This window comes from Ylistrum balloti, unplaced genomic scaffold (genome assembly GCF_031769215.1).
Source record: "Ylistrum balloti isolate Yb309-2 unplaced genomic scaffold, AGI_CSIRO_Ybal_v1 Utg370126, whole genome shotgun sequence".
Lineage (NCBI taxonomy): Eukaryota > Metazoa > Mollusca > Bivalvia > Pectinida > Pectinidae > Ylistrum > Ylistrum balloti.
The window spans coordinates 1,707,444-1,724,801 of NW_026782140.1; the positions used below are offsets into that span (position 1 = coordinate 1,707,444).

The 17,358-nt window shown below is 37.1% G+C and overlaps 1 protein-coding gene across 1 annotated transcript; it reads left to right on the top strand.

The window, feature by feature from the left end:
• Positions 1-119: 119 nt before the first annotated feature.
• LOC132550497 (protein phosphatase 1 regulatory subunit 37-like) lies at positions 120-13,407 on the top strand. The gene is made up of 13 exons (XM_060214567.1): positions 120-393; positions 2,911-3,008; positions 3,289-3,334; positions 4,071-4,171; positions 4,449-4,568; positions 5,097-5,247; positions 5,586-5,731; positions 6,465-6,590; positions 6,798-6,939; positions 7,571-7,737; positions 10,258-11,710; positions 12,215-12,337; positions 13,283-13,407. The coding sequence occupies exons 1-13, from the start codon at positions 120-122 to the stop codon at positions 13,336-13,338; spliced, it is 3,003 nt and encodes a 1,000-aa protein (XP_060070550.1). The 3' UTR covers positions 13,339-13,407.
• The last annotated feature ends 3,951 nt before the right edge of the window (positions 13,408-17,358 follow it).

Consider the following 17,358-nt stretch of genomic DNA (forward strand, 5'->3'; position numbering starts at 1 on the left):
TAAACATGGAGGATGCACGAGTCGGATGAGGTGGCTAGACGTAGAATATTTATTTTCACTGTATATAAGATGAACCCGTGGCTTGTGATTAATAAATCAACGAAGATGTAAAATAGAAAATGACGGATAGTTCAGGGACTGTTGACTCTGTCGTCGTAAGTGACACAGGGGATGATCGATGTGTTGGACCAGCTGGAAGTGGAACTGCCCCCTCAATGGACGACACTGATATGCAGGAAGTAAACAAAACTGCTACAAGTGTCGAAACGAACTCGACAGAAGATACGAAGAATGCAAGTAACAAGAAGGCGGGGACAACGAAAAAAAACATATGTTTTCCAGAACCTCACGCTATAGCAACTTACTCGGAAGCGCCTGATCCATGGAAACATGGTAAATGTCAAGTAGATCTGTCAGATGACAAATGTCATTCTCAAGGTCTAGCTGTAAATAATTTTGATATGATCGATTCTTTGTGTCATTTTCTGTTTACTTAAAGGAGGCTAAACATGTTTAGTTTAAAAGTTTATCTTAGTATGTACAATCCTACGTTCAATGATACACTGATAAACAACGAAAGGAGTTGTGGAAAATGTCCTGCCCCAATATAGTATTCAAACTAGCGACTATTCGCTATCAAAACGGATATCTACCACTAGTTCAAAGGAAAATATCCCCTAGCTACGCCCAGTAAGCTGACCTATAATCATAATTTCACACTAATCCTCCATTCTTCGCCCTTGATGACAACCACAACCAAAGTTTCTTGGCTTCAAAGAAGCATCTCATTCTATAGCCTTTAACTTTCGAAGACATAGAAAGGAGTGATGAAAAATGCCCTGTCTAGTGCTTGAACTAGTGACCTTCGGGTTTCGCAGGACACTTGATTAATGACTTAAGTGAATCTACATCTATGCAACTACCTCATTTACCCCAGAAGATAACCGCAATCCAGGTTTTACAAGTGAAGCATCTCATTCTTTAATAGCTTATATTTTTGGTTGGTTTGTAGCACCAAATATGTAATTGAGAGAAGTAGTGAAAAATATCCCATCCTCTTTAAGTCATTGAACTAGCAACCTTTTGATCTCTAGCTGGATACTACTTTCTGTTGCTAATGGGATATTCCCACTTAGAAGAAACAAATTAGGTGATACATCTAAATAACAATATTATGTGAATGGTATATTACATATATTATTTATCAGGGTTACATTGGAAATTTTTTAATGATTTCAAACATTGTGCTTTTATCTGAACACGCTTTCAAAATTGAATGCATATATAACATATTTCTTCAGGTTTGTCTGGCTTGATTTCAGCATAGGAGATTGCTTTATACACATATGGGATATTGTTTAATGGATTTCATCTTTCAATGATTGAATGGCATGTTGCTGAAATCATTTTTTCATTGGAAATATTGCAAACTTTTGCTAGTTCGAGTTTTCTTCAGTTCAACATTTACTTTATCATACCAAAGATTTTCCAGTGGAACTCAAATTCTGAAGACCCAGTATATCTCTAGAAATTGGACTCAATAAAATTTTGGAAGTGGTGGTCTTGACTCACTTGAAAAAATCCTATGAACATTCCTGCAGTATTTGGAAGCAATGTACTTTTGCCTCTCCTGTGAAATACTATAAAATTACAGGAATGTGTTTGATGAAAATTACTAATCCCATCATGATTAGTTATCTGCCATAATATGTGACTGTGTTGCTGAGGATGTGGAATTTCTTTGCATACTCACTGACCAAATCCTCTGAAACATTTGTTGTGACTAATTTTTGTGTTACTGACAGTAAACCTTACATAATACATTATTAACAGACAAATGAGTTTATCTAACCAACCAAAAAAGCACTGTTATTCCTGTTCAGGCCACAGCTTTCACACAGTTAACAATTTCTCTCTTGTGAGGCATCATTTGGTAGGCTACAAACAATCTTACTGGTAGTCATTAAACCAGCAAGATACACTAGTACTGACATGCATAATTTCTAATGTAACCTCAGAGTGAAACCTTAGTCTGTGTACATGTCTGTTAAACTTTGGTGATCATTGAAGTTTGACTTTAAATTCTGAAAATAATTTCATAAACTTATAATAGGTAAATCAACTGTAGACTTTTTGACAGGTCAGTAACTGTTGTAGGGCTGGAGAGCAAACCTTTTTTTTTTATATATCAAAACTTATAATTTTGTTATACCCTTTGATGATAAGTGGTTTGTCATCAACTACAAATTTAAAGATCCTTTTGAAATGGCAACAATTAAGTAACTAGTTCTAAAAATATCCATTTGACAAATTATATTTGGGAAGAAAAAATGACTAAGATACTGCTGATGTTCATGTTGGAAAGGATGATGGCTGCTTGTTATATGATGCATGCTGTTGGTAGATGATGGCAACCTATGGCTAAAAAGGAGAGGAAGATGCCCATATCAGCAAAATGTTAAAAATGTTGATTGTCCTTTACATATAGAGTTATGTCTATATAAAGTAAATTAATATGTTTTAGCTAAATGTCAATTATGGTTTTTGTAAGTACTAGCACCAATATGTATCCTTAGAGATGTGTTAGATGTAACTTATCTAAGACTACAAATTGCATAAAGTATTTATTACCTTTCACTAGATGTCTAGTGTTGAAATTCCAGAATAGCTGAGATAATTAGGCAGCCTGACTTTGTGGCTTTTCCCCCCCCGAGTACTACGCTATCATCCCTCAGTTTGACCCCTCAGTTTGACCCCTCACTTGTATCTAACCAAGCCAAAAAGAGTGATCGCTTGGCACTTGTTGAACAGTTGTAGTAAAATAAATTGTTTATATATTCAAATTGTACGAAGTTAAAAGTTATCCATTATCCAACAGAAGTACTTATTTTGCTATACTTGATATTTCAGCTGAAGTCTGGAACAACAAAGATTTGATAACAGCATACAGACATGGATGTGAACAAAACAATGTCAAACCTTTGAGTAAAGTTTTGAATCAGTTACAGGTAAGATGATCTAAATGCTCTTTGATTTTGTGATAAAGAATCTACTTAATGAACACTTCTTTCTGATTTATGGATGTCACCAACATGTCAGCTAGACATCACCCTTTACGTGACTTTTACCATTGTCTGCCTTGTATAATAAGTTTAATGTTTGAACAACTTTGTAGCAGTTACTTTAGTTTTCTATGGACTCTTGTATGAGAATGATGGGTATTACTTATTTAATTGTTTATATTTGTTGTAGTGATATGATTTTACATAATTCATTGATAACTTTCAGGGTATCCAAAATACAGGAGAGAGGCATGAACTCCTTACCCTTAAGGGTATGTATGTCATAATTTGTACATGATTATGTATTGTGTTGGGTACTCGAAAATCATAGAAGCATTTTTTTTTTGGTTAGAATTTACTGTTACTAATCAATTAAAAAAATGGATCACTGATGTTGAAATCTTAACCAATTCCCAACACTAGAAAATATTGAACTGATTTTTGAGTCCACTGCTGTCTGCTTTTAGTATGCTCATTGTATGTGGCTTAAACATGACACTGGGAGCACTTACAGTGTCCATAGTTTCAAAGATTTCACAGTCACGCTTGACTGAGCATGATCAGTTATTATCTGTTGAACATTGATGAAAATTTGATTAAGACCCAATGTCATGAAACTTCAAATGTATGTCAGCATGACCAATCAAACGTCAAAATAAAAAATAAACATAATTCCACTACCATATTCCTTGTCAACAACATAAATTTGTTTTTAAAAAAAAAACCCAATCCAGTTGGTGACTGGGGTATTTTGACATTTGCTGTAATACACAACATCTACATGGGCCCTCAAAAATTTGATATTTAAAAAAAATGAAAAACTTCTTATTTACAGGTTAGGAACTTTACTCCCAATATTTACAAGTGAGAAACTTTACTCTCAGTTTTTACAGGTGGGATATTCAACATATAATATTTACAGGTGAGAAACTCGATATATAACATTCATAGGTGAGAAACTTGCCATTTAACATTTAAAGGTGATCAGTCGGCATGTAACATTTTCAGGTGAGAAACTTGAAATTCGCCACTGTGAGAGTCTGGAGGAGGTTTTCAGGAGGGTACAGTTCAAGTGTATTGACTTTGAAGCATGCCATCTGGATGATGAGGTAAAGAAATGTTGTAGATCATGTAAAGGACTATTGTAAATCTAGTAAGATATTATTGTACTTAAGATGAAGTGCAACTGATTGACAACTGTTAGTAACTAGATACACTGTCACTTTGTTGTTGTTGAAGACACTGATGACATATTGGTGGCACAATCGAGTATTATCTTATTTTTACAAACTGATGTCAGTGATGCTGTTTGACCGTAATGAAAGTTTAATAATTTTTGTTACAGACATCAGTGGCACTGTTTGACATTAATAATTTTTGTTACAGACGTCGGTGGCACTGTTTGACATGATCGAATATTATGAGTCTGCTTGTAAAGTCAACATGTCTTTCAATAAAAATATTTCCGTGCGAGGATGGCAGTCATGTTCTCGTATGATCAGGAAGGTGAGTTAACTATTCTGAGAATCTGTTTCTCCTGAACCTTCACTTTTACTCTGGCACTAGAAGTCCATTACCAGGAACTGGAGAGGAATTATAGTTTTGCATTTTTGTCTATCCACTTCCATGTATCCCTTTTTCAGCTATCTTGTCCAATCTCTATCTCATACACTACTTGTCACTGGAACTTCATACTTGGGTATATATGTTCACCTCCGTGAGACAATATATGTTGTATCAAAAGTAGGTCATTCTGACCTACATTTTGACCTTTGACCTACATCTAAGAATATGGTTGGGGACTGTAAATCACTTAATTGTCTTGTTTCTCTGTTTGAATCGGTACATGTGTTCAAACCTGCTTATTTCTATCAGTTTTTTTTTTAAATTCTGATGGCTTCACAGATAGGATCCACAATGTGACAGTAATAATTTAGTTGTATCCAACCAGTATGACAATAAGGTTTAACATGACAATAGAACTATTATGTAATAGAACTATTATGTTTGTGACCGTTGTTCACTCTTTATCAGACACCATGCCTGTACTTCCTTGATGCAAGAAACTGTGATTTGAATGATCGTCTCATCCCTGTAATGGGTCGAGCATTGAGGATGGGATCCTTCCTAACTACCCTACATCTGGAGAGTACATCACTGTCAGGCAGACCCCTGGTTATACTAGGTAAGTAATATTGATGGGATCCTTCCTAATTACCCTACATCTGGAGAGTACATCACTGTCAGGCAGACCCCTGGTTATACTCGGTAAATAATATCAATTATTCTAAGCTGATTCTAATGACCATTCAAATGACGAAACTCTGAAAACTTCCCTCACTTAAAGAAATAGAACAAAAAAAGAAATGATACATAATCATGAAAAATAAAAAAAATTTTAGTTGAAAGGAATGAAAATGGGGAAACATTTTTTCACATCGTGATATTGTGTCCCCAGCATATCGTGATATTGTGTCCCCAGCATATCTTCTACACCTGTATATACTACTTTGTTTTGGTCAGTGGCTGCATTAAAGATGAATGAGATCTTGATGGAGCTGTTCCTGGCTGATAATCGTCTGATGCCCAGTGATGGGATTCAACTTGGGAACCTACTGAAGTACAATCACAAGCTACAACTTCTGGACATAAGGAACAACCACCTACAGGTACAACTAGTTACAATCCTCCACAGGTACAACTTGTAACAGCTACCCACAGGTACAACTAGTAACAATCCTCTACAGGTACAACTTGTAACAGCTACCCACAGGTACAACTAGTAACAATCCTCCACAGGTACAACTAGTAACAACTACCCACAGGTACAACTAGTAACAATACTCTACAGGTACAACTCAGGTACAACTAATAACAATCCTCCACAGGTACATCTTGTAACAGCTACCCACAGGTACAACTAGTTACAATACTCCACAGGTACAACTAGTAACAAATATGCACAGGTACAACTAGTAACAAATATGCACAGGTACAACTAGTAACAATCTTCCACAGGTACAACTAGTAACAATCCTCTACAGGTACAACTAGTAACAACTACCCACAGGTACAACTAGTAACAACTACCCACAGGTACAACTAGTAACAATCATCTACAGGTACAACTAGTAACAACCATCTACAGGTACAACTAGTAACAACCATCTACAGGTACAACTAGTAATAACCATCTACAGGTACAAGTAGTAACAACTACCCACACGTACAACTTGTAACAACCATTTAAAGGTATAATTTGCTATAGAGGCACTTAAGTTTTTAAGTAAAATTACCTTTCGTTAAATAAGATGCAGTACTACTCCCTGAGATAATCATGAGAATATTTACATCAGGTAAAATATTTCGCCATCAACAGCAGGTGATTTTCTTTACTTACAGGACATTGGAGCTAGCCATGTTTGTGATGGTTTGTGTGAACAGAACCTTGGTATCGGCTTACAAACGCTTGTCTTGTGGAATAACCAGATCACTTACAATGCCATGGCAGCTGTGGGCAAAGCAATGGTGAGTGGATAAGAGATGCAGCAGAATGGGATGACAAGCATGATCAGACTACAGAAACTAGTTTTTCAGTGTTTGTAAATTTTATTTATTTCAATAGCAGTTGTATGTAATTGTAATAGAAATCTTCTTTGTCTAAAGAAGTTTTAGTATACTTGATTGTGTGGTTTTGATATTGGTGATATTGTATAGTTGTTTCACTTGTTTCAGGCTGCTACAGATAGTGTGGAGACGTTGAATCTTGGCCATAACAATGTCACCAACGAAGGAATCCACCTGATGAAGGATGGTCTTCTCAAGTCCAAGTCTCTCCTCAGGATAGGTCTACAGGGAACCAAAGTCACATGTGAAGGTGAAGGTCATTGGTTAGGTGCAGGTCCACATGGTACCAGGATCAGATGTGAAGTCAGATGTTTTGTTTAGGTGTAGGTCCACATGGCAAGGGTTAGCTATGAACACAAAGGTCATTAGATTTACTGCATGCTCAGGCAAAGTTCTTGTAGTTCTAGTTCAGAATTCTGATATTGGAAATATCACACTAGAGAATGATCAAAAAGCAACAAAATTTGTTCTTGTTTTGGAACTTTTAGACAAAATTAGGGAAAAACCCCTCAAATTTATATTCAAACTTATGTAAAAACAACCTTTTCCACAATTTCTGAAAATTATCCCATGAATAGAAACAGAATTGCTATTGTTCAGTTGTCTCTATATGGACTGAATAAAAGATTTAGAGATCATTGCCTATCAATCGGTGCAGAGTCCAGCGTCAACTTTGTCCTTAACCAACTTCTTCTCAATAAGTTTTTTTTAAAAGTTGGCTGGTATGTTCCTAAGATATAGGAATAGGGCACATTTTCGATACCTATGACATTACTGGAACTTTTACAGGTTCTTTCTTATATAATGTAATGAAAAACTGGACAAACTATGCCATCTAGATTATCGTAAAATGTTAATTGTTGCTGCTGTTATACATACAGGTGCTGTAGCCTTGGCGGAGGTAATAGCAGACAGTCCTCGACTTCTCAGGCTTGATCTGCGGGAAAATGAGATTAAGACAGCTGGTTTGATGGCCCTGTCTTTAGCCCTCAAAGTCAATGAGACAGTCACAAGACTTGATATGGACCGTGACACCAAGCGAGAGTCGGTAAGCTGACAACTTAACTGGGGCCAGGAATAAGTTTCACTTTTCCATCGAGGATAAGGGAACCTTTTACATTGGTCATCACAGAATATTGAATCTGTTACAATATTGAAGTAGAGATTTTACATGGGTTGAGATATATTAAAGAGTTTGTAGAATGACATGGGAAATAGCAAAATTCATTTATATTTTTGAGGAAGAACAGTATTTACAGTTGTATTGAAGTATGGAATATATCATGATATTTCTCTACAAAAGAAATTATGGTAAAATGATAATTCATTTGTATATCATATTATGTCTCGACATAAGTAAAAGGATAATTCATTTTTATATCATATTATGTCTCGACATAAGAAATTGTTGTAAAATATAGATATTTAATTGGATAAAACATTTAAGATAAAACATACCGTAAATATTCGCGTATAGTGCGCACTCGTGTATAGTGCGCAGGTACTTTTTGGAGATCAGATTTAAAAAAAAAAAATCTACAGAAAAATTAATTGACTGGTCACTGCGACGAAACATTTGATGTGGTCTGATCCATTGATAATCAGGCAACCACAATGAGCGTGACCCTAACACATGGAATTACCTTAAGTAAACAAATTTACCCAGGTGACCTAACAAGCATGAAAGGCTTGGCTGATTGTATAATTAACGGTTAATGACAGTTAACACGTTGAGTATGAGGAGACTGATGACAACCGGCTTGGGCTGAACGCGTACTATTGGTTAGAAAAGATGTTGTTTTAACTGTCTGAACATTTTCAATCCTACCTTGTCCCCATAAAAGCAAGTGGTTTGTTCAGTATAGGCATGATCTTTCATGGTATCTGTACCCACCGCAGTATCCGAAGGTATTTAATGATAGATTGTTTACACCGACTTCGACATGGGGAAACTGCGAACGCCATTTGACTACGCCGAGAGACTGGAGTTTCGTGCCGCCGGTCGCCGCTTCGACATTCCAGAGTGAAATATCAAGGCACGGAAGAAAGAAAAGACCGTTTAAAGTCCCAACCACTGACCAGAAGGGCTGACATAGGTGCGACAGCGAAACACTTAGAGATGGAGAGAGAGAGCTGTTCAACTTTGTATGCGATCGCCGATATCCCGGCATCGCTGCCAGTACAACAGAACTGCGCGTGCGGGCCATGCAGATCAAGAGAGGTCATGGGGTCACCAACTATGGGCATCAGTGGGATGGGCTGTCCGATTTATGAACAGAACGACAATTGCCTAAAAACTTCCGGATTCATTGAATTCCACAGATACATCATCAAAATGAGGCAGAAATTCAGACACTACTATAGCCCCAACCAATAGTAAGACCGACTGGAAACGAAAAAAAATTAGATTCACAGTAATGCTAGCGTGAATGGCAGATGATTAAAACATTTTATTTTTTTGTTTTTATCTCCAAACTATCACATAAGACCGACGACTTTTACATATAACTATGTGAAGGGAGGTACTCCAATATGGCGGATGCAGAACTCGGGAATGATAACCCCAGGAATGGCATGTACCTGCGTATAGTGCGCACCCCCTTTTTGACACGACAGTTTCAGCTTAAAAAAGTGTGCACTATACGCGAATATTTACGGTATACATATTTAACACACATTAAATTCAAGTTTTTTAGCCCCCATCATCAGATGTTGGGCTATTCAAATTGCCCTACGTACATGGTGTGTACACAATTTTTGTTATCCCAGCTCTTGAGAAGTACTGGATTGATCTCTCTCAAATTTCATATGTAGGTTTCTCTTGGTTCCTAGTTGTGCTCTTTTGATTTTGGGCCTGATCAAAAAACAGAATGGCTGACAAGCAGTCATCTTGTATTCTAATTGAAAGTTTGTTATCACTATTTCTTCAAAAGTACTGGATGGATATTTCTAAAATTTTATATGTAGGTTTCCCTTGGTCCTTAGCTGTGCACATTTGATTTTATTTCATTGTGTAAGGGTTGTTATCACTTTTTCATGAGAAGTACTCGATGGATCTCTCTCAAATTTCCTATGCAGGTTCCCTTTTGTCCTAGCTGTGTCAGTTTGGTTTTAGGACTGATCAGTATAGCGAAATGGGTGACAGGTGGTCATCTTGGATTTGGCAGATAAAGATTATTACAACTATTTCTGCAATGGAATGTTCAAATTTGTTATCATTAAAGGCAAAAACAGAGAAGAAAGAGAAAAATTTCCAACTTTCAAAGAACAAATTAAGATCAAACAATGGTGGGCACCAAAATGCCCTAGGGATCTCTTGTTTATTTACTATATAGATTGTTGTCATCAATTTTTTGACATTTTTTTCAATGACACAAATGAGCCAGTAGGACTTCAATAGATTAACAACATACACAGATGTCTTAATAGAGTCGAACCTATCGATAGGGATCAGTAAGGGGACTAGATCCAACTGGACATAATAGACAGGGATCATGTGTTTGTTTATAGATCATGGTCATTGTCAATTTTGTTATACATGATATGATATGTAAGTTTTCTTTTGCAGGGAATGAAAGATTTTGCAGAGCAACAGAGGAGATTACAGCAGGACATTAGTAACTTCCTGGAGAGAAACCAGGGCCTAGCACGGAAGAGGACGGAAGAAGAGAGACTCAATTTGGAGAGGACCATAAAGGCAGATACTCGACCTGGCCGATCAGACTCTGTAATTGAACCAGCAGAGTCGGCCAAGGAGGACGCTCAAACTATTGCTTCATTTGATAAAATAAAACGTCCAATGCTTCTTGTTATGGAGGACAAGGAAGCTCAAAAAACTCTTGACTCTCCACACGTAAAGCCGGAGAACTTACCTAGCAGTGATGATGAGGATGGAACTGTCCTGCCTTCTAACAAAGTGTTGGCAAAGGCTGGGGCTCCTCCAGCAGAATTGCTGCTCAGTCCACAATACTGCACTGTCAAAGCTAAAAAACTTTTCACAGTGTCTCGTGTTGCAGGACCACCCCATCTGTCCCTTGCCAATGCCGATGTGAGTGCTGGTCACTCTACTTCTTCCCGGCTGGACAGCGTCCTCTCACCATCTGATACCAACGACATGATCTCGCAAATGAGTAATGGGACCCATGTCATGTCCCAGGGTCTCTCATCAAAAAACATAACAAGTCCTTCTGATGTCACTCTTAGTATACAGGCAGAGAGTGTTAGTCACATCATAGAGGAGATAGTGACAGGGGCATCACAGGAGGCTGCAAAGGAGGATGGAAGTGGCGAAAAAACATTCCAGGAAAGTGTACAAAACTCTTGTTCAGAATCGGGAAGCATAGCAAGTGAGGATGTAGATTCACAGGATGCAGTGGCAAATGTTGATGGGAACAACCCATCCTTATCTGACTCTATAGAAAATAAATGCAGTGTTATGACAGACAATGTGACTCGAAGCAATAGTGAAACAGAGGTAGTTAGCCAAAAGAGTGTGATTTCAGACAGTAGTGACATGGAAGTGAAGGAGTCTGCTGATCTAAAGACTAGTGATAGTGACTGTGATATTCATAAACAAAATGAGGAGACTTGTGTTTGTCTCGATAGTGCAATAAGTGTTGTAAGTAAGGGGGATAACTGTGTAGAGAATAACTCCAGTATCACTGACAGTGTGACTGGTAGATTATCAGGAAGTATACCTGAATTAGACGTTACACATTGTGATCAAATTGAGGAGAATAGTGATAGAAATGATGGTGTGAGTGAGGATTCCCAAGAGATGCACACTTTGTCTAAATGTTTACCATGTGATAAACTGAAACAAGAGAAGGACTCTGGTATAGGTAGTTATGAAAATGATCGTGATTGGACAAGGCTTGATGCTCCCAGTAAAGGAATGAAAACCAATGGTTGTGACAGTCAAACTGATGGGTCAAATTTACCTATTACCAACCCGGACTTTTACACTAACTTGACATTCAATGGCTTAACACAGGAATTAGCAAGTGCTTTGGAAAATTTGGATGTAGACTCGGCTGGAGTAAAGGAGGGGACAGTTAATACTGGTAGGTAGTACACCACCAAATTGTACATAAGCACTTATAGTATTTTGGTATTGAATCAGGTGGAATAAAGGAGGAGACAGTTATTACTGGTAGGTAGTACACCACCAAATTGTACATAAGTAGTTAAAAATTTGGATATTGACTCCGATAAAGACTCTGATGGAGTAAAGGAGGGGACAGTTGATACTGGTAGGTAGTACACACCAATGCAGTATATAATTGATTTTTAAAATTTGGATATTAACTCGGATAAAGGAGGGAAGAGTTGATACTGGTAACACCACTAAATAGTTCCTGATTAGAATTGTGTACAAACATCAGAATTAGCACGATTATAGTATACACATATTTAAAAGGTCACATGGGCATTACATATATGGTAAGGCCAAGGAAATATTTATAAAGGGATTTTAAAACATTTTTACTGTGTACTTCATTCATACATGTGCATAGTTTTCAGTTAAAATAAATCTTTCTCATTTTTTTCAGATGAAAATTCAAGTGGCACTATTGATGATTTTGAGAAAGAGTTGGATGCAATGTTAGCAGATGTAAAAAGTGGAAATAATCTAAACTTACCTTCCTGTAAGTACAGTCAGTACACAGTGGTGTAGTCAGTACACAGTGGAGTACACAGTGGTGTAGTCAGTACACAGTGATGTGTAGTCAGTACACGGTGGTGTAGTCAGTACACAGTGATGTGTAGTCAGTACACAGTGGTGTAGTCAGTACACTGTGGTGTAGTCAGTACACAGTGGTGTAGTCAGTACACAGTGGTGTGTAGTCAGTACACAGTGGTGTGTAGTCAGTACAGTGGTGTAGTCAGTACACAGTGGTGTGTAGTCAGTACACAGTGGTGTAGTCAGTACACAGTGGTGTGTGGTCAGTACACAGTGGTGTAGTCAGTACACAGTGGTGTAGTCAGTACACAGTGGTGTGGGGTCAGTACACAGTGGTGTGTGGTCAGTACACAGTGGTGTAGTCAGTACACAGTGGTGTAGTCAGTACACAGTGGTGTAGTCAGTACACAGTGGTGTGTAGTCAGTACACAGTGGTGTAGTCAGTACACAGTGGTGTAGTCAGTACACAGTGGTGTGTAGTCAGTTCACAGTGGTGTATAGTCAGTACACAGTGGTGTAGTCAGTACACAGTGGTGTAGTCAGTACACAGTGGTGTGTAGTCAGTACACAGTGGTGTAGTCAGTACACAGTGGTGTGTAGTCAGTACACATTGGTGTAGTATGGATGTGTTAGTGTTGTCAGTACACATTAGCGGAATCATATGACTAAAACACATCAGTCTTGTTGCCCTTCTGACATTGCATCCCTAGAGATAGCTGTTGTGTCAAATGGCAGATTTATTCAAAGGTTTATTCTTGTAGTTATGAACAACTCTTTTTTGCATTTAAACTCAGTATTATTTTTTTTTGCTGGTAAAACGTTGGGATTTTAACTTAACTTAGAAGATCATCACAGAGTACTGAAATGTTAAGATATCATGGAATTAAACTAGTTTTGTAATTTTTTTCAGGTTTGACAACAAACAAAGAGGAAGTAACCCAGGACTGTACAGGGACTGGAACATAACACTGGACTACGTCTAACAATACCTGTACAAGCAAGATAAACCCTGCAATGTCTTGTGAAAAAAATTTCCTAAGGGATGATATTAAAGCAATCATGATTTATAAACAAAACTGAAGAATCAGTGCTATAATAGACATCAGGTATATCCAATATATGTTTGAGAGAGATTTTCCAAGCTAGTGTACAACATTTGAACGGGGAACATTTCACCCTAAATGTAGTGTACAACATTACAACATTTCTCCATATCAGATATTATATACAGTAATATCCTACAATAAGCCGAGGGGACCATTAAAACCTCTTACTCAAAGTCATGCGTGGACATAACATTGGTTTATAACTTTACTGATGAAACATACCAGTTGGCTAAATGCCAGGCATGGGCTTATTGTGGGATCCGTATGATTTTAAAGGGACCACGGCAGCAGGTGGAGAACTGCTATGTTATAGTCAATGTCTGTAATGGGCGAGCTTTCCTCCTTCACCATAGATTTTAATAACACTCTATATTGTGTATAGAATCAGCCTGTGATGTGCCTGCAATGTCAAGTGTAGTTTACGATCATACAACAAGGCTTTAATCACATCCATTTAAGGCTTTAAACACATACAGGGGTATGATAGTACCATATTTAGTTCACCACAGCAACTTACAGTATTTTAAGTAAAGTATAGGAAATCGTTAGGTTTACAAGACTTTTATTCCACAAAATCTTATCCTCATGCCAACATATCTTGTCAACATTCTTCTCATATATGAGACATGGAGATTTAGACCTTTTACATGACATTAAGTTATATAATGATTTAACAACCTCATATCATGTTGACACTCTGAAGTACAAAAGGGAGATAATTATGTGAAATCTGGGAATTTGAAAATGAAAATGGTTCCATTTTTTATGCAATATTGACAAAAATAATGTATGAGAAAATAATTGACTTATTTAAAAAAATACCTGAGTGTGTTTGACATATGTCAGGCTGACATTCTGTTTTAACATCTCATTCTGTTCTTCAGGGTTTTTTTAGGTCATCTGACCCAAGGGGCGCTGTGTGTCATGCATAAGCTTTTTCTTTAAAACCCTACTCCTTGTTCATACTAAGATGGATTTCAACCAAATTTGGTCTGAAACGTCATTGAGAGTGGAGAATTATTTCTTCAATACATCCTTTCGGGACCTGGGGATGGGTGAGCCCTAAATGGGAAAGTTAGTCGATATTTTGCTTCAAAATGCTACTCTTTCTCAATGCTTGAATTGATTTCAACCAAATTTGGCGTGAAACATCACTGAGAGTGGAGAATTATTTCTTAAATTTAGAAAGTTGATCCAACCGCTAGTTAATAGGAATGATCCTTGATCCATTTGAAAGGGCACAGGGATCAAAATGTTAAAATCTTCATATGACTTCTTCTAAAAAACCAAAAGGCCAAGGATGATGATATTAGGCCTGTGGATGGGATAGAGTTGTTGAGCTATTTATTTTGGACCTATTTTACTTCTTTCATATATAGTTCTTTATAGTCAGATGACCATTAAGGCCCATGGACCTCTTGTTATAGAATTTCAGCCTATGTCTGTGATCAGTCTATCACAAACATGTTAAGATTAATCTGATAGTTTTGCTTGAGTTGTACTTCTGTTATAAATACTGTAATGATATGGGACTTTGGTGGTAGAAAAGTATATAGAATGTGGTAAGACACACAGACTGGTTCTTTATCAAATTATATTAAATAAATTCAGCATGAAAAAGACTTTGTAAGAGTGTTATATAAACATATAATTAAAGCAATGAGGATTGTACCTCATGTGTACCAACACTTAAAACCACGTGTGTGAATGATCCATATTAATGCTGCACAGAGTTCCTGACTTTTTGATAGTTCCTGTGACTGGTTGGTTGTGTGTTAACATATCATAACACATACTATTTGATATTTATGTCATTATTATCAAACCTTTCATCTATTCTCTCCTAATATTTCTAGTTTAGGATATTGACAACGCTCTGGTGTAAGTTCAAAACAATTTGAGGATTCACTCACCTGTACATGTTCTAGTGTCAGGGCTAGATCATTTTGCCAAAGTAAACTATGATACTATAATATTACACATGTGGAGATTCTACATGCTGCACTGACGGTTAATGTATGTCTGTATCGAGCTTCCTCTATACTAACAATGAATGCTGACCTTCCTCTATACTGACAGTGAATGTTGACCTTCCTATATACTGACAGTGAATGTAGAGCATCCTCTATACTGACAGTGAATGTAGAGCATCCTCTATACTGACAGTGAATGTAGAGCATCCTCTATACTGACAGTGAATGTGGAGCATCCTCTATACTGACAGTAAATGTGGAGCTTCCTCTATACTGACAGTGAATGTGGAGCATCCTATATACTGACAGTGAATGTGGAGCTTCAACTATACTGACAGTGAATGTGGAGCTTCCTCTATACTGACAGTGAATGTGAAGCATCCTCTATACTGACAGTAAATGTAGAGCATCCTCTATACTGACAGTGAATGTGGAGCATCCTATATACTGACAGTGAATGTGGAGCTTCAACTATACTGACAGTGAATGTGGAGCTTCCTCTATACTGACAGTGAATGTGAAGCATCCTCTATACTGACAGTAAATGTAGAGCATCCTCTATACTGACAGTGAATGTGGAGCTTCCTCTATACTGACAGTGAATGTGGAGCATCCTATATACTGACAGTGAATGTGGAGCTTCAACTATACTGACAGTGAATGTGGAGCATCCTCTATACTGACTGAATGTTGAGCTTCCTCTGTGCTGACAGTGAATGTTTGTCTATTCCAAGCTTCCTCTATACTGACTGTGAAAGTAAGTCAGTTTGGAGCTTCCTCTATACTGACAGTGAATGTGGAACATCCTGTATACTGACAGTGAATGTGGAGCTTCCTCTATACTGACAGTGAATGTGGAGCTTCCTTTATACTGACAGTGAATGTGGAGCATCTTCTATACTGACAGTGAATGTGAAGCATCCTCTATACTGACAGTGAATGTGAAGCATCCTCTATACTGACAGTGAATGTGGAGCTTCCTCTATACTGACAGTGAATGTGGAGCTTCCTCTGTGCTGACAGTGAATGTTTGTCTATACCAAGCTTCCTCTATACTGACTGTGAAAGTAAGTCAGTTTGGAGCTTCCTCTATACTGACAGTGAATGTGGAACATCCTGTATACTGACAGTGAATGTGGAGCTTCCTCTATACTGACAATGAATGTGGCAGTTAGATGCATTTTCAGATGTAATATTTGTGGATGTGAGAAATCTTAAAACTATTGGATTCAACTCTATCATGTTGACAAGTTGATGGTGTATTGTTTGGTATTTCTGTTCTGCTTTAATAGGTAACATTTTAGATGGTGTTGGTGATGTAATTTATTATACAATGTTAATCCAGACAGTTTACATCTGCATGGTGATAAAGCAATATAGAAATGGAAATCACATTGTTATATTTGTTTTAAAGGAATTTGCTCATTGTATATACACGCATATTTGATTTTATATATACATGTATGTGTAGTGAAACATCACTTGCAGATAAATTTTTCGTCAGAATTTTGTTATTGTTTTAAGATCGGGGCAACAATTAGAGTAAATAAAAAAAAGGTCAGACCAAATTTTAATCGGATATCATTAAGCAAAATATTGACTGTTGAAGTGAAGTAAAATCACTTTTTATGCTACCTGTGATATTTCTGTAGAATTTGTAAGTTGTATATATAATGATTGTCCACACTGTAATTGACACATGTTTACCAAGTCTACTGGTAAAGACAACCTAAAGCACCATTGTTATCTGTAGGGATACTGCACATTATTCCCATGTTCTATCCCCTTTTATAAGTATCATTTTAGGAGTTGATCCTGACTTGGTTGCTCAAAGCTTGGTCAGACTTAACGAATGGTGAGTGAATTTTTCATATATGAATCAAAACAAAAATTAGAGGAATCTTTGA

Excerpts from the sequence above, each read along its gene's own strand:
- LOC132550497 (XM_060214567.1), top strand. The coding sequence starts at position 120 with ATGACGGATAGTTCAGGGACTGTTGACTCTGTCGTCGTAAGTGACACA. Across the intron at positions 3,335-4,070 it reads TGAACTCCTTACCCTTAAGG|GTGAGAAACTTGAAATTCGC; the intron begins GTATGTATGTCA and ends TAACATTTTCAG. Across the intron at positions 5,248-5,585 it reads CAGACCCCTGGTTATACTAG|TGGCTGCATTAAAGATGAAT; the intron begins GTAAGTAATATT and ends TGTTTTGGTCAG.